Source organism: Symphodus melops (genome assembly GCF_947650265.1).
Source record: "Symphodus melops genome assembly, chromosome: 2".
Classification (NCBI taxonomy): domain Eukaryota; kingdom Metazoa; phylum Chordata; class Actinopteri; order Labriformes; family Labridae; genus Symphodus; species Symphodus melops.
Genome location: NC_136692.1, coordinates 15606594 through 15630369, shown reverse-complemented (window position 1 = coordinate 15630369; position 23776 = coordinate 15606594). Strand labels below are relative to the sequence as shown.

The 23776-nt window shown below is 36.7% G+C and overlaps 1 protein-coding gene across 1 annotated transcript; it reads left to right on the top strand.

Moving 5' to 3' along the window:
• Nucleotides 1–555: 555 nt before the first annotated feature.
• Nucleotides 556–14850, top strand: rac2 (Rac family small GTPase 2). The gene is made up of 7 exons (XM_079338072.1): nt 556–653; nt 6322–6393; nt 8102–8219; nt 8929–8991; nt 11178–11337; nt 12409–12542; nt 13734–14850. Exons 1-6 carry the CDS (start codon nt 619–621, stop codon nt 12537–12539), a joined length of 579 nt encoding a protein of 192 aa, XP_079194198.1. The 5' UTR covers nt 556–618; the 3' UTR covers nt 12540–12542; nt 13734–14850.
• Nucleotides 14851–23776: the final 8926 nt, after the last annotated feature.

The window sequence follows — 23776 nt, the reverse complement described above, 5'->3', positions numbered from 1 at the left end:
CACATCTTATTCATATTATTAAATCTTTCTGTGTAGGTAAAGGTTAAGGTAAGGGTGTCTCAAAGGAATTAATGTAAGTCAAACTAATTTCCTCTTAAGTAATGGAAAACAGGCTGTGCGTGTGTTCATGTGTGTGGGTGTGTAAGTGTTTGTGTGTGCATGTGTTTGTGTGAGTGTGAGCGTGTGAGCAATCATGTGTGTGTGCAAGCACATGCATGGTTGAAAATGTGCAAGCAAACAAAAGAGGAAGTTTTAAATAGACCACAGTGTTATTGCCTCTGTATCTTCCTCCTATCCAAACGTCAATTCACAGCTTTTTTTCTGTTGCAACTTTTTCAACAGCATTTACCTTGTTAATATGTATATGTACTTTTGTTTAAGAATTAGATTAGGCTATGTTTGCATACAGTTTTGTCAGTTTTTAGCAAAAACCCAACAAAACCAGAAGGAGTGATTTGTGCAAAAGTGAAGGAAGAGAGACTGAGAAGAAAAAAAAAGAGGCAGTAAAGGGTGGGGAGTGAGGGAGGTGTAAGAGTTTCCTGTAGTTGCATGCTGATCTTCCTCTTTGAGTGTGTTTCTGTCAGGGTGAGAAGCACAGACGAAGCTGAGCGGAACAGGATGCAAGCTATCAAATGTGTGGTCGTGGGAGATGGGTATGCAGTATTTTAATTTACCTACACTGTCTATAAAACCTTCCTTTCAGGTATTGAATTGAGAGGTGTACAGCCTGTGTTGTGCTTGATGGAAACGTTTAGCTACAGGCTGTGAATTTTGAGTTATTTGGTGGAAATATTAAAGATATTTTAAAGCCCCAAGGAGCTCTAATTGAAAGTTTCTCGACTTCTGCAAGTTGTGCCAATGTCATTTTTTTGTTTGCTCAAAAAACGTAAGGCTCTCTGTACGCTTAACTTAAAAAAAACACTCTTTCCAATGTTACGTATTAAGTCTCTAGGCGTGTGTTTGACAGCCTGATTCAGAGCGAGGGGTGCTGGATGGTGCAGGCCACAACATGCAGGAAAATGCTGCAGCAAGCTCAGAGCAGACTCTTTTAGTGTCGGTATCAATACAAAAAATGCAACTAATTAAAAAGACTAAAAAGAAAAAAAATGAAAAGAGAGGAAAGAGATAAAGGAATCAAAAAGCTAGATGTTAAAGTTGGTCATCATAGCAGACTTTAATATTCAGATCATGTTCAGTCAATTGAGTTAATTGTGCTTTCTCAAAACAAGTTTAGACACGGATATTGACCTAATCACAAAAACTATCTTCTACACCTATTCCTTAAAGGAGGGGCAATCAAGGGTAGCTTGTAATGGCAGCGGAAATAATGACACGGAAGTGCTGTAGCTGTTGCTGTAAGAGCTCAGTTAACTGATTGCAAAAAATTTAGTAGCACATCCTTGTGTGTTTTAGCTTCCTGGTGTATTTAACTGAAGAAGCAGGGGGACTAGATTCTGTACAATCTCGTGAGAGTTTTTGTTTTTTTCTTATCTGCAGACTACAGTATATATGTGGAGCTCCAGTGACAAATAACAGATGTTGAAGTTGTTGTTTTATCTCTAAGACGTCTTGCAAGTACCCTCATATACCGTATGTGTAAAATGAATAAGAGCATTGTTATTTTTATTTTCTTAAACATAACTTTGAGCTTCTCAAAAGTGCCTGCTTGTGACTGTCTCAAGAGCAGGACCTACAAGCTAGCTAGCTAGCTGGCTGTCATTCCATTCTTGCCAACACTTTTTGATTTTCCTTGCAGCTGTTTTCCTGGGCTATCAATTCCAAAGATTTTCCTCCCACAAGATGAAATTGAATCTTGTGGGATTGGTTGTGTATTGAACACAACTGTTACAGAGACAGATCATCCTGAGCAATGAGAAAAGAGCAGAGGAGCAGAATCACTTGTTGAACACCACATTTCTCCTTGACTCAACGAGTAGGCATTAACATTAGCCCGGTGTATCACAGCGTTTCTACCTCCCAGTGGTATAGTTATTCATCCTGTGTTTTTCATTAGATGGCTAAATTGCTTGCAGTAATGCTCTGCTACACTATTGGCAGCTAAATATCAGCAATATGTGTTTTCCTCATGATTTCCTGAAAAACTGAAATTACAAGTAGGGTTTCTGTTGCACTGTTAGCTTTTATTTAAGGGCCATAGCTTCTTTTTGTTGTTGTATATTTGTCTGTTACGTGTTATGGTGTCTTCACCTCCTTAACCCTATCTGAGCTCAGTATTTACCAACAGCTTGGTCTATATTTCACAAAAGCTTGACAAATTCAATTAAAAACTTTCTGCTAGCTGTTTCATGGACACATTTAAAAAAAAAAAAAAAAATGTCTTTCCGTAATAAAAACTTCCTGGACATATTTGGTCTTGTTTAGAATTTCTGAATTGAATCCCTGTGCAGCTCAATGGATCCAGACCTCCATCACTGTACAATGTTATACATCCAGTGTTATTGTTTTAAAAGTTGCATCAGAGCAGAAACAAAGCCATAACTTTGTTTTGCAAATTGTGGACTTGTTATTAAAAAAAACGTTGTGAAGTTGTTTTATATAGAATCCAGGGTACAAAGACAAGAAAAACATAATTGTGTCAGTGTTAATGAACATATGTGGATCTTGTCTACAGGAGCTGAGATTATGTTGATTTTGTTCATATAGTCCTTGAGTTGTCACACATCCTGACAGTGTTTTCAATGGCTTTTGCCTTCGGACATTTTTTTGAAAATGCACTGTCAGAACAGACGCACGCAGAGAGCAGGAGCAGTTGAGATAGTAATGTTAGGAATGTGGAAAAAGGAGACAGTGGTGAAAGGCTTGTAGCTGAAAACACCTGTGAACACCTGGTCAACCACTGCAGAAGGTTTGTTGAGAAAAGCTCTGAATGCAGTTTTAGATATTCTAGTATGTGATGTTCTGAGTAATATATGCCATGATCTTTTTTTTCATTGGCTCGATGTGTATCACGCTTCAACCTGTGAAGCTTTATTTGCTTGTGGGCCTCAACCGAAATCAGAGCTGATTCGTGACTAAACTCAGATGTCCAAAAGGGGATTTAAAGCTTCCAGTAATAAAGACAAAAGAAGAAGTTTGTCTGAAGTTGTAGGGAAGTCAGCTGTCACTGAACTCACTGTGTACATATAGGCTAACATGATGCTGATAAATTGCCTTTTTAAATGGTTCAGCTAGTTTAACAATATGTTTACTTTGATTGTACTAACAGTTCCATTACATTGCCTGCTTGCGCAGCTACGAGTAATGAGGAAAGAAACCAATCGAGAAACAAAAAAAAGCTGCATTCGTTTGTATGGAAGTGTGGAGGACAATTTTACAACGTTTCTGTGTCTATGGATGCTTTCAATAATAATCTAATGGAGCAGAATGTTTACTTTGTAATTAAAGTCACCATCAGTGTTAAACCAATGAGCAATGTACAGTGGAAATAGAGGGAAGTTTAGAAATCTTCTGCGCCTGATGTCCTGACTCACTATAGCGCGTTAACACTGAGCCTGCAGCTGCTGTAGTTCCACAACTAGTCTTGCACCCACTTATTTTGTTATTACTCACGCATATCAGTGTTCTGGTTTAAGGGGTGAACAGCCTTTAAGCCACATTAAAAGTGTGTGCTTGAGAGAATTTGAAATTAAAAAGCATGATAAAAACTCAACTCTTGAAAAACAGAGGCACATTTTTGTTTCTCGTTGTATTTAAGGCCTTTACCAAACTGGCCAATTCTAAACCAGATAGAGTAGGATGGGGTGAGCACGAAACTGAAATGTTGACAGAAAACCTGATAAAGACGAAGTGACAGAGTGAGGCTTTACTCTTTTTTTCCTTCCCTTTTGTCTGGTTCCTGTTTTCAGCACTAACCACCGCTTCTGAAACAGATCAGTTCCTATTTGACTTGCACATAACCACAAAGAACACACACACTTGCACCGACACATAACACCCTTATTAACCCATAATCCTAAACATAATCCTCACTAATGTATGTCCAACCTCAACCTTCACATTTGATCTTAACTTGAACCCAAACCTGAACTGTGTAAGAAACAAGTCTGAATCTGAAAACAGCCTTTTAGAGAAGTGATGACTAAACAGACATGCCTTAACTTCTTAACTTGTCCTCACAAATATAGACATACACAACTTTTCTAAGACAACAGCTGGGCCTCTCAATCAAAGATTGAGCTACCCTTTTCCTGAGCTGGCCTTAAAAAAAGCAACAAAAAAAAGTTGTATTTGTGTGAAGATGATAGCTTTTACATACAAAATATTCAGATGTATTACTTCAAACAGTGTAATTAAGATTTCTGACCAACCATTGTCCCACATAACACACACGTCCTTATGTTGAATTGGTGTTTTTTTACTGTCCACACTATTTTAATCATGACTTGTAAGTTTTGCAACACTAAACAAACCCTTTATCCTCTCAAAAGCCTGGTTTCAGAAGCAGATGTTACCAGTTATTTCATTTGCAACCATAATGAATGTATGAAACTGAAAGTATCTGCTTGGCAACCAGAGACTGCAGATGGGTTTTTGTGTCTGTGTCTTTGATAAGTTAAACCTGACAAAAACAGGTGTCAGTCCCAGGCTACAACTTACTCTGTAAAATGTACGCTACATTATCATCAGTGCCAGGTATAGATAATGCATATAATGCATTTGTTTTATTCAGTTTTTTTTATTTTAATTTTCTTCATCTTTTTAGTTACTTTCTGATATCTTCATCTCTATCATTTATAGGGATGTTATTTGAAACATTCCAAATTTGTGCCCCATGGAGCCAAGAAATCACTGGTGTAGTTTCAAGCAATGCATGCAGCAGTACTGCTCCAGGCAGCAAATGCATCACACCCTGCTGGTCAGTAAAACGAAAGCAGATTTAAGTCATTTTAGCATTGGCTATATACAGTATACCAAAGTCTTCATCTTGTTTTTTTTACAGCCAGTGGTTTGTTTAATGAGGTACAGAAGACTTAAAATATTCATTTCCTAAATCGTCTTTATCCTGAGGAAAGAAAGACAGCAAATGATCTGGTGTTACTGTGGAACTATGAAGGCGAATCTCTGGAACAAAATAAGAACAGGACCAGTTGATACTTGTTTCTTCATCTCCCGCTCGCAGCCATGTGGTTTCATCACTGTTGATGTTGAGATAAGCTTCTCACTGCGCCACTGTGATGAACATTTATGGGTTTCATACATCTTCTCAATTATTGTAAGATGCCATGTCTGTAAGTTCCATTCTTTATTGATACGATCATGAGAGCCAATGTTATAGAGGTTTTGGAAATTGCCTCAATATGATAAAAAAAAAAACGATTTTTTTTTGGGATTAAGACATTCCTTTCCATTCAATGCTGCTTGCTGAAACACAAACGTCTTATAGTTTAAAGAAGAAAAGTTTGTACCAGAAGATGATTATGGTGGATTAAACAAACAAACAGAGCTTTAACCCAGATGATCAAGATTTATGTGGCACACAAGGTCCTGATGTACATAATTGCACTTTGAGGGCAACATAAAATCAACCTACTTCTGTCCTTTAAAGTCTCTTTGAAGTATTTTTTTAACCAACATTGTTCCCCCCCCCTTAAGCTTTTGGTGCTTTAACCTAACAAACAGTGTTTTCAGAATGTTTTTTAGATTTGTTTGGTTCAGGGATTAGGCAATGATAGTGTTTTAGTTTAGCATCAATCAAGAAGTTTGAAATAAAAACAGCTGTTAAGATTTGTGGCGTTAACATGACTTAAACGTGGAGGCTGAAGCATAACAGTAAGATATGACAACAATGATAGGTCGCCCACCTTCAGAGACACACAGCTCATATGCATTTAAAGCTACAGACACAGAAACAGTCTGTTCTGAGCAAAGCTGAAATAGAGGAGTTTATAGGCATGATAAAATATGGCATTTTTCAGCTAGAAACTTTGTAGTCTTGTTATAGGGAGCTCTGGCACGTACTTAAAGTAGTTGAAAACTAGTATGATATGTGACTTTTAAATTCCAAGATTTTTTACCAAGAGACAAATCTCCCTTTTTCCTCTTCTTGCTTTATAAGTCATTTTAGATCTTATAGCTGTTTTTGAATTAACATTGTTCTTAGCCTTTTGAAATGAGCTTGAATGGCCTTTAGCATAATAAAGCAGTAAACTCCTCCTTTTGTTCTAAATCTGAACAAGTATTCTAAAATGAATGAACTTTGTCACCGGGTAAATGTTTTCTGTTCTTGTTAGCTTGAAACCGTATTATTTGTTTTCATTTAGGCTCACTCTGTGTGTTTTTTTTTTTATTTGTTTGATATAGAGCTGTGGGAAAAACATGTCTGCTCATCAGCTACACAACAAATGCCTTTCCCGGGGAGTACATTCCCACTGTGTAAGTATAAAACAGACACACACACACACACACGCGCTCACTCAATACATCTGCATGCAAACAAACCTGTATTCAAACATGTACATATGAGCACAAATGAGTTCAAAGAATAAATTGTGTGCATTCGAAGACAGTTGTTTGGCACAGAAATACCTTATACATACAGAAACATGAAACAGTTCGAGAGGAGATCTGCAGATAGACCTGGTGCTGTTGTTGCTGACAAGTTTGAGCTGGCAGCAGAAAAAAGTGACTTGATTTCTAAATCTCAGTTCTATCAACAGAAAGAGAAGTAAGTAGCTAAAACTATATTAGCTACTTTATAAAGCACCTGTAAAGCTAAAAGTTTAACTCTGCCTCCCCCTTTTTTTTGAATGAATCTGTTCCTTTCAGAAGTTTTTGTACACTGCTCATGTGTGGCAACAAGCGAACACAAAGAAGAATCTAGAGAAACACAAAACATGAAACCTGGCAGATACGACTGTAGTGGCTCTCAGTGGCCTCAAGGGGACATTGCTGCTTAACTCATGTCTGTCTAAAATGTTTGTTGTTGTTTTTTTACTTCAGAGCTAATACTGCTGTTTGTGTAAAACACCTTTAGGAATAATTAAGCATCCAGAATGTTTTAAAAACAAATATTGTTCTTTGAAAAAAAATTATTTGAGCAGTGACAAGGAGTGTTTTATACTTGAATCATAATCATTATATTAATACTGATGCATTAACATATTAGAAGCAGTTGTTCATAACCACATATTGATAAGGTGAAGCTCATACAAACTGCAACAACTTCATTCGTCTATGGTCTTTTGTATGTAAAACTCCAATTTCCATTAACTATTACAACAAATCCTGTGGAGATAAAGACACAATTATTCCCTCTCAGCTGGGCAAACGCTTGACGCACATACCTATAAATAGTTACAGTACTTTAAAAGACCAAAGACGTTATTATTATAATGTTATTATTATAATGTTATTATTATGTTATTTTACTTATGGCAAAGAAAAACAGAAAAACAATAAAACCTTTAAACCTTACAATCACTGCACTGCTGATTAGAACATTTACTCAAGGTTAAAGGAATTAATTGCTGTTCCTTCCTACACAGTTAGCTGTAGTGCACTTCATATTTTTTATATCTTACAATTAACCCCTTATTAGAGGTCATTTCTTTCTATTCAACCCTTCCTGATAAACAGATGAACAGTCTTTGAGGTACTCTTTCTTGGTCTCAGATTACTTTTGTTATTATTATGATAGCCTACATTTGCATGATTGGATTTATTTTATGATAAAATGTTTTAGTTTTTTATTGGGCTAGATTTTACAACGAAAAATTATTGTCCAGAAAAAAGAATTGTCCAGAAAAAAAATATACAAAAGGAAGATATCAAATATAGAGGCAAACTGAAAAGAATGAGAGAAAACAAGTAAAACATTCACAATAGATGAATAATGAAACACGTCACGTCTTATATCTCACACAGAGTAGAAACACCTGTATAAAGATGTCTTTACAGTTGTAAAGACATCTTTAATTTATGTAATAAATAGTAATGGGTTAATTTATGTAATAACAATGTTTTTGTGGTATATGGCCTCTAATTAATCAATGAATTGATTTACGTTTTTGAATGAATCAGTTTAATTAAAAAACCTTTCTCATGGTCTAAGTGATTAATTGACCGCCTGTGCCCTCCACAGATTCGACAACTACTCAGCCAACGTGATGGTGGACAGCAAGCCGGTCAACCTGGGCCTCTGGGATACAGCTGGACAGGAAGACTATGACAGGCTCCGCCCCCTCTCCTACCCACAAACTGTACGCCATCCAACAAACACACACACACACACACACACACACACACACACACATGCAGGCAGTTAATCAGAAACAGACAAAATCCATTGTTTCTCCCCACAGACTAAGGAATCATAAATTAGCAGATGTCAGATCCATCAACTCCACATGCAGCCTGAGCTATGTCTCGTTAAACTAAAAGGCAGAAAGAATAATGAAGAAAATGTAACTGAGGCCTCAGATTGTTAAAATAATCCAAAAAAAAAAAAAAAAATCCACTGAGAAAGACTTTATAATCCTCCATTTCTTCACAACAAAAAGGTATAAAATAGATTTTAAAAAAATAGTATGGTGTTCTTTGGTTATTGATTTGATATGACCTACTGTGCAGTATGTATTGGTTATTAAAATGTGTTTTTCAGAATATTTTCTCACTGTTGGTATAGTGTATTTCTCTATACTTAGTCAAAAAGCTTCCTAAAACATTCCTCACACAGGGCTGAGTTCGGTCGATAACCTGACATCCTAAATGAATCATAACAACCATCTAAAGCACTTTAAACCAAGCGTTGTAATTTAAACAGAATCAATAAAGAATCAAGCTGCCATGCAGTCTCGATTCTGTTAAGGTTTAAGAATAACATCAATACGTCCGTTATTTCCCATTCAAATGTGTAAACAAAGTGGTGCTCCATTTAATCTGTTGTTTTCATCTTTGTCTTACATCCAGGATGTTTTCCTGATCTGTTTCTCTCTGGTCAGCCCAGCATCCTATGAGAACGTCAGAGCCAAGGTAAGTCACCTCAAACACTTTTATTCTTAAATGGATATCGATGTTTCCATATGACCTGCCAAAGCAAGAGATTAGTTAAAAGATTAATTATTTTTCTATCGTTATCATTAAGTTTTTAACCGATGCCGCTGGGTAGGTTTCAGACAAGGTGATCAACAGCTTCAACTTACATTTTCAATAGCCAAGATTCAGGTGTTAAATATCAAAAAGAAAACAAGATGAGTTTGGGGTTTTTTGGTAGGGACAAAGATCACTAATCAGGGATGTACCGGACAAAATCTTCAAAGAGATATAAGGTTCCTCTTTGTCCACATGGGGCACCAAAATGGACAAAAAGTTCCTCACTGTGGTTTAAGATTCAACAAAAAATTGTGTGATCCATGAAACAAAGGCAGTTAATTTATTGATGATGGATGTAAGTAAGTGTTTGTAATAAATGCAATGCATGTTAAAAAAGTAGTTTTTCTTTTTCTGGCCAGTTAGGTTAAATCACTCAGTCAGTTTGAACAACAGTGTTCCGTAGTACTTCTATTCATCCTCTATTCCTCCGCGACAGTGATACAAAGACCCTCACAACAAAGGTGGAGCATCTTAAGGACCAATACTCTTTTAAAAAACCCTCAACATCTTATAAATGTTCTTTAGGAACATCAATACGGCAGGACGAACGTCACAGGAGTATTGATTAGGTTTTGTTCGGTACTCTCCTTTTCTTTTCATTTTGAATCAGGTATCCATGGGAACAAGAGACTGGAGTATTAACAAGGAAAAGTGGTTGCTGTTAGATTAATTGGTATAGAGCAGAAATGTAAAAAAATAGGAAGAACATCAATGAACATCAATAAAGTACTTCTTTACCCACAAAATGAGGCTGCATTAAGTAGAATATTACTTTGCTTGCTCTCTTATGAGGCACAGAAAGAATGCACACTATATGTCATTCTTCTCAGGTGAAAGGTCTATATGAAAATGTAAAAACTGTATTGTAGGGTCTATGTTCTTTGTAATACATTTATAAAGCTTGCAGTATTGACTTGTCATCTGTCAGGCTGTGATGTATGCAAAAAAAAAAAAAAAAAATTGAACAGAGAGAATGTGATGTGCAAAAAAGAAAGGTCCCGTCAAAAGATTCCATCTCCCATCTGTGATCATCGCACAATGATTTATGGGCTAAATCTCTATTAACAAACATCTGTAAGTGTAAATGACAATCCATTGTTCTAATGGTGTCACAAAACCAACAATCAGTGAATATTTAGTTTACGATGCCTTCAGGGACAAAGGTCATTCAAGTAACACCATGGTCAAGTTTCAAACCCATGTGGCTTTCAATCCTCACTTGATAGATGGGTTTAAACAATGAAACCGATTTCCCATTGGCTTGATAACATATCACAATTTATTTTAGTTTCAGAGCTGGTGAAAGAGGAGACTCAAGACTCAGTGACAGACTCGAGTCCATACATTTCTATTACACCGCGGTTTAAGGTTCTAGCTATAAACCTCTAAAACCAATTCATCGGGTAATACCCATTATCCCAACATGCCAGTCATCTGGCTTCTGAGCAGATTACTATAAACCATGATGATTTGTCAATCAAACACTACAACTATCACGTAATACTTTCCGCAGATAGCATCTCTATTTTGTCTTTTGAGAAACATAGATGAAGAGATGAATGAAGAGGCAAAGCGTAGAGCGAGAGAAGAAAGGGATTACATTAAAAAGGGTAGAGATGGGAGGTGAGATAGGAAAATTGGCAAAGAGAGTTTGGAGGGCAAGCGTGAGCAAACGAGTGACGGCAAGAATTTTCAGAGAAATTAAAAATGAGTAAAAAGGCTAAAAGTGCAGGTTTAGATTTAAAAACCTAAAATGTATGGCAACAGTTTAAAAACCTTTCAAAGTTCACACCACAAAGCCCTTACATCTTTAAAGGTTATTAATAATAGTGATACATGTGAATTATGTGTCAGATTTGAAGAAAATGCCAGGGGGTGCAGAGAGATAAAAGGTACAAAAAGGTTGATGAAGATGTTGTATAATCAAAATGAACTAACTCATGCAGTATTGAGACATCAGTGATATAGTATGTCGAATGCCAAGGAGAGCCTCAGTTAAACCTCAAAAATTATAGCTCTAAAACATATTTTTCATTTTGATTGCGTTTGACCCCGTCCTCTTCCAGTGGTTCCCAGAGGTACGCCATCACTGCCCCTCCACCCCAATCATCCTGGTGGGCACCAAGCTTGATCTGAGGGACGAGAAGGATACCATTGAGAAGTTGAAGGAGAAGAAGTTGGCACCAATCACCTACCCACAGGGCCTGGCTTTGGCAAAGGAGATAGGTAATGGTCATTCTTTATTTTTTAGTATTATTGGGATAGACACCTTTCAACCTTACAGTATGTCTTGCATTCCAGCAACTCATGGTTCAATTGTTCCTCTGATTGGATATCCATGACTGTCACTGCACATAATAACTGCAGAGATATGATTCATGTCATTTACAAAAACACAATTGATTGTGTATAAAAAAAAAAAGAACAACCCAAAGAGGCTGTGTGAGTCTGATGTAAGGATGTCAAGTTAACCTCTTTGTAAAATACTGTGCTGGCAAATAGTGCAGCAATTCATGAAAATATTTCTCCATGAACAATGGTAAAGAATCTTTGCATTTCATGCTCTACGGGGCATGATATCATTTAAAGATTCATAAAATCAGAAAAATATCTGTATACAATAAACAACCAACATTGGGTGGTTGGACGCCACATGAACACAGTCTGTTTCATTCACAAATCTTAGCTGAACTTTTTATATTTTGTATAAAACATCAGAGGAAACACATAACAAATTAACGTTATGTAGCAAAGATTTTTAAACAGCAGCTTTAATTAATATTGTAAAGTAACGTATGCTGACTGTTTATAGAAGTTACGTGGACCTGCATTGCTACAAGTATGCAAGCTAAAATATATGATGATACTTTTTTTTTTGAATGAGCAGTGAACAATGCATGACAAACTTCTGTGTGAAAATATGTAAAGAAAACTGAGCTGTTTGTGGAGACTAGGTTTGTGGACACGAGGTTTGGCACTTTAGTAAAGATAGTTTAAGGTTAACTAATCTGCAGAATCTACCATATCTGCATTGAGTTACACTATATATGATAAAGCATGTTGTTCTTATAGCAATGAACACTGTCTATATGTAGAAAAAATGTCCATCAAACCAAGGACTTTCCCTACTAATCAGAACAAAAGTCATTGTTGACATCTTTGGAAAGTTGAATTTTTCCGTTTTGAATTTTTCCGTTGGTGGCGTTGGTTATGTAACTTAAGTCAATACTTTAAATAACTCAAGGTCACCCTCTTTTAGATCTATATCAAAATGTTTGTCTTTGTTTTCTATTTAAGATTCCGTGAAGTACCTGGAGTGCTCGGCTTTGACCCAGCGTGGTCTAAAGACTGTGTTTGATGAGGCCATCCGGGCAGTGCTCTGCCCTCAGCCCATGAAGCGCAAGAAAAAGAGCTGCTCACTGCTGTGAATGGTAAGACTGAAGTAAACACTGACTGGGATAAGAGGAGTGGTTAAACAAATGAAGGATGGAAAAAATAACGTGAAGAAGAACAGTAGAGGACAGGCAGCCATTTTTCTATGACATCACACCCTAAGTGGAAAGCTGTCATGTTGAAATGTTGTTGTTTCTCCACTTGTATATTAACAGCTACAAAGACCATGGAAACTGAAAATCTGGAGAGACATTGAGCCTACATAAATCAAATTTGATAATCAATTAACTGCCATTTAAACACAGCGTACATTAGCTTTAAGCCCTTTCCTTGCAAACATTTTGACAAAAAAAAAAAATCACCCATATTGAAGAAAGGAGGGTATTAAGTTTAGATATTATTTCCCATCTTTGTCACATTGTGATGAGCTTGAGGAGCTGAAATATGAAGTAATTATGTTTGCAATGTAACTTTAACCCTTTCGAGACCAAGAGGGCTAAAAAGCTAAAAAGTGATACAGTGCTAAAATGTTTAATAACTTTCAAACCGCTGTATCTGTCTACAAGCTTTAAACGTTGGGAAACATGGAGAACAGCAGCTTTCACCTCAAAGTGTACCCAGATGATTATTGTGGACTCTTGATCAAATGTTAAATGATAGATCTGTGTTCGCTCAAAAGCCACGCCTCTCACTTATAAGCACTAGTGCAATTGGTCCAGAAGCGGATTTCAGCTCATGTTTTGAGTGTGGGCTAATGCATGCATGGGGTAGAGAGGCTTGATGGCTTTATAAAAAAAAAAAAAACGTCATCCGACATTGGTCGAAGGTTTTACAAGCTGACAGCTGTTCTTTGTTCCTTTTTCAGTACCGTCAGAACTGTAAGGACATAAAGACAATTTCAACCAAAAACTTAAAAAGTGTATCTGGAGAAAATTACCCACCCTGCCTTTAAGCTGGAAAATATTTAGACCTGCTCAATACAATTTTCTCCCAACTAATCTCGCAACTAAAAGAGATACAATCTAAATGTAAAAAGCTCTTGGTTTATGAGCCCATGACTGTTTGTATTTTGATGATAATTGTACAATTGATGTCTTGCAGTGGGAAATTAGTGTTTTACATAGTAGTGAAGCACAAATGAATCATACATGACTTCTTACATGTAACGTCATTCAAGGTGTGTGTTTCAAGAAGATGTTAAAGCTTTATTGTGCTCTTTATTGTTTCAGATTCGACAAGGACCCCGCAGTAAGAGAGAAAGCAATTCAGACTGCAGACCCTGGGTTAAAAGATGACCTTTTAAAAGTGCGGTTCTGTTTTTAACTATAACTAGAAAACCAGTAGCTGAAAATAAAGGTTTGCAGTCATTCGACTGAAGCAAAATGTTCTACGGCTGATTTTAAAGTACATACTGCATCTGGAAGAACTTAAGTGTAAACTGTTAGAGTTTCTGAGATTAAATCATTCAATGTGGATAAACAGACAGGCAAAATGCACACAATTTGGATTATTTTAAATATAACACCAGGAGCAGCATACTTGATTTATCATATTTACCAACTAAATACAGGTGTTTTGTGTATTCTCAACAAATGATTTCATAGATTCTAATATAGTGACCTACAACTGTTGTTTAAAGAGTGATGAACAATGGATAAGAAATGTAGTTTTGTATTGGGAGAGAGATGATCAATGTTTGTTTGTTTTTTTAATTTTTAATAAAACTTCTTAACAAGTGTATTATGTATTCATGTAATATTAAAATAAAACACATTTGATCAAGAAATATCTTCATGGAAAATTACATTTCTTCAGTTAACTGCTGTAAAATATATACAAATCAAACTTTTGCCGTTCAATTGTTTGTATGGTGTCCAATGCTTTCATTAAGAAGAACCATGTACCTACAACCTACCATACTATAGCATATGTTATATTACCCTTTGTTGTCCCTATAGATTCTCTATCCTCATTAGTTATAAAAAGATTTGAGTGGGCGGGGATGCTGTCATAATGAGGTTCTGTGCTGTTTGGCTGCCTGATTGTTACCTGAGAGGGGAGAGTCAAGAGCGGTGCAGTTGCACACATACCAACATGGTGAGTGCTCCAGAAAAAAAACCCTAACACAATACACAGACCATCCAGACCCTGAACAAGAGGAGGCAACTATACAGTACAAGTGTTAAGAGGCCGTGGTTGCAAAAGTGTGTCTGAGAAGTACGTTCAAATTATTTTCCATACTTTCAGTTACCCATTGTCTTTCGTGTGTATCTTTATTTGGTCGGTCATTACAGCTCTTAACGATCAAGGACAATTTATTATCCAATAAAAATAACGTACAATTTACCTGCCTGACTGTCCTCACTTTGTCAGTGTGTTTTTGTCACAATACAAGGAGTTTGTTTTGTTTATGTGATTTTTTTGGACTGATCGCTCCCCAATGCTGGTGTCTTAGAGAATTTATAGTAAATAAACTGTGATGAAAAATTAATTTAATATATTACACTGTAGTATCCAGGGATAAAGAAACACAAACTCCGTACATCTTTGCATTTTATATGAAAAGGTGGGCTGGGCACTTTGAACTGTATGACGTGACAAGCATTGTTTTTATTTATTTATTAAGCCTTAACTGGCAAAATGCCACTGTGTATCAATTCTTTATTACACTGGTCTCATAGTCAACCAGTTTCAGTAACTGGTTGAAGCTCCAAGTTCTACAAACACTTAATTTGCATGTAGATGGAACACTTTGCAAGAAAAATCTAACTCACACGTTTGGCCAACGAAAACCGATAAAAAAAACTCTGCCTCCGAATGTTAGTGTTTGTAACTGTGTTGTTGGCATTGTTATCGTTTGTGCACATTTGTTATTTTTTGTTGCACTCTCAACATTATTGAAAATGAGCCCTAAATGATTCAAGATTCAAATAAAGGTTGAATGAAGGAATATTGAATGAAAATATAGACTTTTGTTACTGATTTACAATAATTATTTTTGTAGCCGTATTGTGTGGACAGACAGTGACAACTTCATTATTATGTGCAGGGCCAAGTCAGACTATATCTTATATTATAACACTTATTGTGCCAAAATTGTGTGTGTACACGTAGGTGTGTGTGTCGAGGGGCTGTGGGGGATGGAGCAGTAATCAGCTCTCTCTCTCTCCCCCCCATCTTACTCTCTCTCCCTCTGGCTACAGACGGCACTCTGTAGCGCAGCAGTTTAAACATCACATTCAGGCGTGTTTGACCTCATTTGGACTCCGGCAAGGCTTCACCGACATTACATCATCAGCAAAACATAGTAACATAGCGGTAAGTTTTATTTTTCATTTTAGCACATGCTTACCGTCTGCGCTGTGTTTTCTGTCCTCTGTGACTAGAAAGGCTTTTTTTCTTATTGATAAACATTCACAGAAGATGAACTCGAGGGCTTAATTAAGTTTATGTGCAGGTATAGCAACCTTGTGGTTTGCTTGTCACGTTATAGGCGTTAAGGTAATGAAAGTCCCTGTCAGAATAAATGAAAGTGTAATGCCATGTTCTGCAATTTGAAAGACTTGCTAAATCAAAGGCAAACTGACTCATTTCTCTATCAGTCTGAATAATTAAGGAAAACCTTAAATTATGCCAAAATCCTCTTATTCTAATTGGTAATTTTTTAGACTTTCAAAGGCAGGGTTGGTAATTTTGTCACTCAGAAACCTTTTCCAGATTTTGGTTGATACTGTCAACCAAAATCTTCATGTGCTCTGAAAAAAAGAAGAAAAAAAATCTGTCATCTGTAGCCGTTGTTAGTGTCAGGTGGAGATTGTTTCTGTATGACATGGACAATAGGGACATCATGAACCAGACTGTGGATCATCTTGGATTTATTTAGCTGTGGTCAGACAACATAACAACAAAATACACTTAGCAGAGAATTGTTGACAATTGCTGTCCAATGCTGTCAAATATCTGACCATTATTCACACATGCTGACTCTCACAACCACTGGCAAAGTGTCTGCACAGGTTATATTTTAATAGAAAGTACAGCTCACCAATTCCTGTCAATTTGGGTACATCTCTTTAAGGCCAGAATGAAGACATCTACCTGACTTGTACATGCCAGACATTTCTTCAGTCTCAGTCACATTTCCTTTTCAGCTCACAGCAGACACGTGGCTCCAATCCTAATTTAACTCTGCTGCTATTTCTTATGTGTTACAGCTTCACAAACCTAAGAGAAGAATTACTCTTGTTGATTGAAACAATTCAAAGAGATATCCACAAAATTATGAAGATGAATGAATCCATGAAAATACATACTGACAATAAGCCTGTTGTGTCTCCCACAAGATCATCAACTTCACCTGCCTGGAAAAAACCGTCAGCATCACATCCTCTATAGTCAAGTCAAGTCAACATTATTTAGGCTGTTCAAAACAACCGAGGTTGACCAAAGTGCTTTACAAAGTCAAAAGGTAAAACATATATCATAATGTTGAAATTATTATAAAATATACTTGGCTAAAAACATGATAAAATACTAGTAAAAGTCATAGTAAAATCTGTTTGGAGAAAATATTTGTCATTGTGAAGGTAAAGCCATGCTCCTCTTTAAAAGTCAAAAGCAACATTTTCAAATCAATCTTGTGGGGAGCCAGTAGATAGAGAGAACCTTTTTTGGCCTGTTAGGAGGCAAGCAGCCACATTGGACCAGCTGAAGGCGCTCGATGGACGACTGGTCCAAACTCACAAACAAATAACTACAATAATTGAGTCGAGACGTGATAAATAATTGTTTCACCCCCTTCCTGATCACTGGAAGGGAGATTAGCTTTTGCTATTTGTCTCAGCTGATAGAAGCTTGACTTCACATGAAAGAAATCTGCTTGCCAAATTAAAAACATCATCAAAGAAAACCCCAAGGCTCTACACCGATGAGTGAACTTCAGATAGGTCTAAAATGGGTTCATAGAAGAGGGAACAAAGCTCTGGAAGTAAAGACTGGAATTGAAATAGTACTGAAGTACATTTACGCCACTGCAGCACACTAACAACACACTAAAGGTAATTGTTCACACAGCGGCCTTAATTTACCAGTTAGCTTGTAGATTCCCTTAATTCGTTTGAATCCCTTCTCAAAACATACTTCTAGAGACTTGCTTTTATGTGATGTTATCTTCTTAATATTTTATCTCTCTGGTTTTGTTCTTCTTTAACTTCTTACTGTCCGTTTGTCTATGCTCTCATCTGTTTTAACTTGGTAATTGTTTATCTTATTTACATTGTCTATTTATGGTTTATATGTATATATACTTTATATTAATAGTATTGTCTTTTTGATCATGTATTCTCTTCCTTTTATTTCTCTTACTGCTCTTATCTTCTTATTGCTGGTATCTTTTTATTTGCTTTTAGTTCCTTTAGTTTCTTAATCTTCTGTCCTCTTGATCTCAGCTTTTGTTGTTGGGTTCTTGTTTTGCCTGAGTTCTTAAGATGGTGCCTGTAATGGTCAGGTTGGGTCAGTTGGGTTTCAGTTTTAGTTTTTCACATTTGTCATGGTCCTGCTGTTGTTTCTTTTTGTGTGTTTGATTTGTTCTCGTTTTTGATAATTGTAAAGCACTTTGTAAACCTGGGTTTTTAAAGATATACCACATCCTCATTTCCTGATGAAGCTTGCGACGGTTTCTGTGTAGTCATTGATGTTGTCAATTTTTGTTGACTACGATGTTGTCAAAAGCTCCTACAGCTTATGCCTCTCATTTCAGCCTCTGCTTTGGAGGAGAGGAGGTTGGAGGAACGAGACGATTTGCTAAAAGCCAGGTGATGGAGAACTTTGTATCCAAGGCAGAAAGTTCAAATCCACAAAAACACACCTGTAAACCTCTTGTCCTCACATTGCATAAGAAGAGTGCTCTTCATCCCCACTTAGTAGACATCGATGTATTTCAAGACTGCAAAGATGTCTTTCAAAAAGCACCAAAAAGAAAACAAGGAGTGCTCATGTAAAAAATGTAAAAGTAAGAGGAGTGAGGATTTGAAGAGGTTCACGTACAAAAAAAGAGTTGAGAACAGAAGAGGGCAAACAAGAGGGAAACGGAATGAGGCTATAGGGTTGACTGGATATGAATTAAAAGAAGAAAGAACATTACATGAGGTAAAGGAAAGAAAGGGAATGAGAAGAGATGGAGAGAGGGATGGAGAGAAGCGCAAACAGAAGAGAGAGCTTCAAACACACTGAGTAAACACTGCACATCCATTCAATTTTCTCCTCTTTCACCAGTTTTCTTACGTTGGTGGAGTCATGCTATTGATAACAAGGAAATAGAGAAAATCTAAATTCCCTTGACCATACTGCTTGTGTCTAGGGAAAAGTGTAGCTTCCATTTGAATTGGTAAACATCCACTAGGATAAAGCTTTTAGGCTTTTTATCCTATTCAGTTAATCTAGCCAATGTTGCCTATAATTATAGCCATTTGTGTCTAATACATGTGATTAGCCCTGAGCGGGACGAGTTAATTGTAGTGACCGTTGTGTGCAGAAGTACTGTGACATCGCATGAAAACACTACAGATGTACACAGAACGTTCCCTGTGTCTGCTGCAGAGTCATCATCAGGTTTTTGTTATCCATTACTCAAAGCTAAATGACTTGGATGTGTGTGTGCGTGCGCGCTTTTGTCTATGTTCATCTCTGTATGTCAGAATAATCGTGGAAACCAAATTCAAAACTGTTCCAGGAAATTGCGTTCATGTTTGCTTGTCTGAATGTGCATGACGAGCTGGAATGGGTATTGATCAAACGCGTGGCTAATCTGTGAGCTCTTGTCAGTCTTCGTAATGAAAAGTGTGGAGGACGTGTCGGTGCGGTACATCTGATCCAACCCTGCAAAAAGTCAGATAATTGAACAGCAACAAAGGAAGTCCTGAGGGGAATACGACTGATTGATCATCAATTCGCTGATGGTTGATCTCTTTCACTTAAGCCCCCATGTTCTAAAGAGGAATTGTTCATTGAAAGAAAAAAAAAGAAAAAAATCAATTGGTTTTCCATCACCTGATGCATAGTATACATTACGGACAACATTGTAGTCTTAAAAGGGTCTAAATGCCCTACAATTCTTATTCTAAAAATATCGAGCACTGGCTTTTAAGCAGCCAGCATGAATTAGTTGCCTGAGTAAATGTTTCTCATCTTAAGAAGGACTCTTTGTGTAACTTATGTTTACCTCAGGGTTCAAAAATTGCAGCTGTACATAAACAGAAAGGCTCATCAGCTTCAGTGAATAACACCTATCTAAAATCTACCATCTAAGGCCATGCAGTTATCATACACTTTTCTTTTTAACTAGTAACTGCAAAAAAAAGAGAAATTATTGAATAAAAGGTTTGATATAAATCATGTCAAAATATTATTGTGACTCCTATTTCACATAACTGCACATTTTACAATGATTTAGCAAGCCAGTCAGTCACAGACTATAAATTACAAACATTTTCATCTGCCCTTCATATCACAGAGAGAATTAAGCTTCGCTGTTAAGTTAGTAGGGCTCATAACAACGACTCAACTTCTGTAAAACCAAGTGGCAACCTCCGGTCTTGAAAAATGAAGCCAATGTGCAAGTCCTGCAGTTCCTGCATAAATAAACATGTTTAAAGCTTTGTACAACAAAGAAAATAGGTCTAATTAGTTATCATCATCGATGGCAGAAACTGTACAGAGGAATTTTTTAAAAACGGCTCAGTTTTGATTTTGAAAACAATATGTGTTATCTATAGTTAGCTGCGTAGCTGTCATAAGTGACAGGTGTGCCCGATGTAACGATTCGTCGAGAGGCTTAAAAATTGCTTCAGCTTTGTCTCCAAGCCAGTCGTTGGTTGACTGAAAGTTAGGCAGATACAGCATTTCCGGCATGGCAATGGCTGAGATTGGGCCTCCGGAATGCTCTGCCTTAATAGATGGCTGACACCACTCAGGCTTCGTCCATTAATATTTAGTCTATGGTTAAAACATGCTTTGTGGAGACAAACGGCTAACTTTCCCAACTGCCACTGCTGAACAATACATGAATCAAGAGAATGGAAAAAAAGAAAAGAAAAGTAAATTCATTTACCTCATCAATATAAGAGAAGGTGCTTTGCTTAGAAACTCATGAGCTCCCTGTCCTCACATACATACTAAGCAGACAGGCAATGCTTAAAACACGTTACCATAAAGAGGCCTCTTTTAAAGAAAGCACAAAGACAACAAATTTACAACTTGAAGAAAATTCAACTGTTGAAAGGCTCCTTTGTTGATTGTGAAATACATAATTGTATATCCCTGTGAGCATCTCTCTAAGTTCCCTTATTGCTATGAGAGGCTTCTCAGTTCAAGAAATATGGCCTGAAAAAGCTTTATATATCCACGGTTGCTTGAGACTCTTGACTGAAATGACTGAACATTTGTCACATCTGCAGAATCACAGCTGTGGTATTATGGCAGCTGATTGATAAGGAGCACTACCCTTAGAATGTATTCATTGGGGAAATACTCAACACCGTTAGGCTTGAGAGAAGACGCTAAAAAGAGTGTATAGCTCGCTGCTATGAGTTTGTGTGGGGTTTTATAATAAACTGTCACTCAATTTCTGCAAATACAGAAAGACCTGAACATCAGCTTAGCAGGGCTCCACATTGCTGTCAATCTCAGTCTCACTTGCTTGCTTAAAGACGATGAAAAAAAAAGTCTGCTTACAGTATAGTTCAATTCTCACACGCACTTTGACAATTTACAGACAACTAACAGTAGAGCAGACTTCAGGTGGTAAAACTGCTTATTTCCCAACTTGGTGCAGCCTTTCAGACTTCTTATCATCTTGCAAAAGGCTCAACATAACTTGCATCGCTGTCACTCTCACACACGTAAAGTATTACAGCAGCCTATACATTGATGTCACCTCATTCAGACAACTCCATATCCTGTAAACCAGATCCAGAAACTTCCCCGGGGCCAAATTTAAAAGAGAAATAGATGAAAGAAAATCGTCCCTGGTAGACTTCGATGAGTAAAGATTTGACTCTTTGAGAGGGAGATGAGAGGGACCAACTAGCTCAGTTGCTAGCATCTATCATACAGGTTTCAAAGCAACATATGATGCCAGATAGATTACTTCTTTAGGAAGGAAGGTCTTGCTTATTTCAGCAAGACAATGCCAAATAACATTCTGGATGTACAACATCATGGCTCCATAGTAAAAGAGTCCAAGTGCTAAACTGTCCTCCCTGTAGTGCCAACTAGTCATCTATTTAAAATGTTATGAAGCGTGAAAAAAGACAAAGGAGACCCTGGACAGTTGAACAGCTGAAATCCACCATTAAGCAAGAAGGGTTAAACGTTCCTTTTTTTAATGATTAAGTTAATTATTAGAATTTGGTCTCCTCAATTCCCACACTTATGAGTGTGTTGTCTGAAGTAAAAGTGATGCAACAGAGTGGTAAACATGACCCCATCTCAACTTTTTTGTTTCATGTTGCTCACATCAAATAATATAATATAAATAATATAACCTTTTAAAATCACTTACTTACTTGAACTTAAAAGCAAATGTCCATTTAGGAGACCTTACTCATTGTTATTTAATATTACAAAAGAGCAGGTAAAAGACCTTACTCATTGTTGTTACAAAAGAACATGGGATAGCGGGAGATGGGATAAGATGCAGGAAGGTGGTTGTGGACAAACAGGGGGGTTCATAGCAGCTGGCCGACCCGACCAACAATCCAGAAGAACCTACAAGACATGAAAGCTCAGAAGGAAAATATGTGGTAACTAGTAACTAAGATTTACAGATTGTGACTTGCAGTAATATGATGTGAATGAGAGAGAGAGGTAGGAGCTCAATAGCAGCATAACAATATGTTGAATATGAGAATTAGGGATTCACAATGTCCATTTATATGCTCGACAATGTCTATAAATATGCCTGACATTACTATGGGCCCCACACACAGACTCTCAAAAAGAAATTGGAGTACGTTTCAGACTATTAAAATGGATTTTAAAAAATCTGCGTAAAATGTGAGAAAATATTAACTGATAAAACCACTCAATGCTGTGATCCTATTGATATACATTTTTATTGATAAGTGAAAACCTGGTACCTGAGCTGCAGATACAAAAAATATCAATTTTGCACATATGCATACGCACATATCAGACGGGTAGACTCACACACAGTGCTCCATAAATGTCACTCTTGCATTTGAATGTAAGGGTAAAGAGCACCGCCTCTTCAATCAACATTCATTCGGACTCTTGTTTGTCTTTCATTTGCTCTGTACAGGGCCGTTTTGGCTTTTTCTTGACCTTACATCCCCATAGCAACATGTACCAGGAAGTTCCTCAATGAGATGACCACAGATTGGCAGACAAAAGAAGCGATGCCTTCTGGGAAGACTGATTGTCAGTATTCATGTATTGTGTGTCCCAAAGATAAGAGACAAGGTTTTTTTTCTGCCCCAACCTGCATGTCAGAAGCAACTGGTGAAGTGTGTGTGCTTTAAAAATCATGTCAAGCGACCTTTATTAAAAAACGGTTCTAAAAAATAATTGAATGTGTTTTTAATGTAAGGCTCCATCTTGTACTTCTCCCCTTCAAATAATACCAACACTCTGATGATTAACTTTTAGGTGATAAACCGCTTTCATAGATAAGATTTATGATCCTCTGGGTATCACAGGTTATTTTTAAATGATAGATATGTCTTGTGAGTTTTTTGCACTTTTTGCAATTGAATTACATTTTTCATGCTTCATTTGAAATTAGTATTAGAATTTTATTTGAGGTTGCATTTTTTGTCATTGTAAAAGACAAATAGACAACAAAATAAAATAAGTATTTACTGAAATAATATTAATAATTATAATAATTTTTAATTAAATATTGTTCATGACACAAGGCTGGATGAGAATAAGATTAAAACAGAATAAAAAAACAATATATACTAAAAAGCAATGCTTAAGATAATAATAATAGACAATAGAAGCAAGAGCAGCCTGACCTGTATTAAGACCCATTCAGAGTCAGGGGGTTTCTTCAGTAGCATTTTAGCTTTAAAAGTTTAGAGCAAAAAAAAATTGGCCTTTTCTCTGTCTTTTATTTCAAACTCCTGTTTCCATGATTGCCATATGGTAAGTAATGCCAACACCACCATGCTGGGTTTTCCATCCTCCCACTTTTCAATCACTTTTTCTGCCATTATTAATTTATGTAAGGGTCAAACAGATCATACACACG

Coding starts and splice junctions, on each gene's coding strand:
- rac2 (XM_079338072.1), top strand. CDS start 619: ATGCAAGCTATCAAATGTGTGGTCGTGGGAGATGG. Junction 6,394..8,101: donor GGGGAGTACATTCCCACTGT/GTAAGTATAAAA, acceptor TGCCCTCCACAG/ATTCGACAACTACTCAGCCA. Junction 8,220..8,928: donor CCCTCTCCTACCCACAAACT/GTACGCCATCCA, acceptor TCTTACATCCAG/GATGTTTTCCTGATCTGTTT.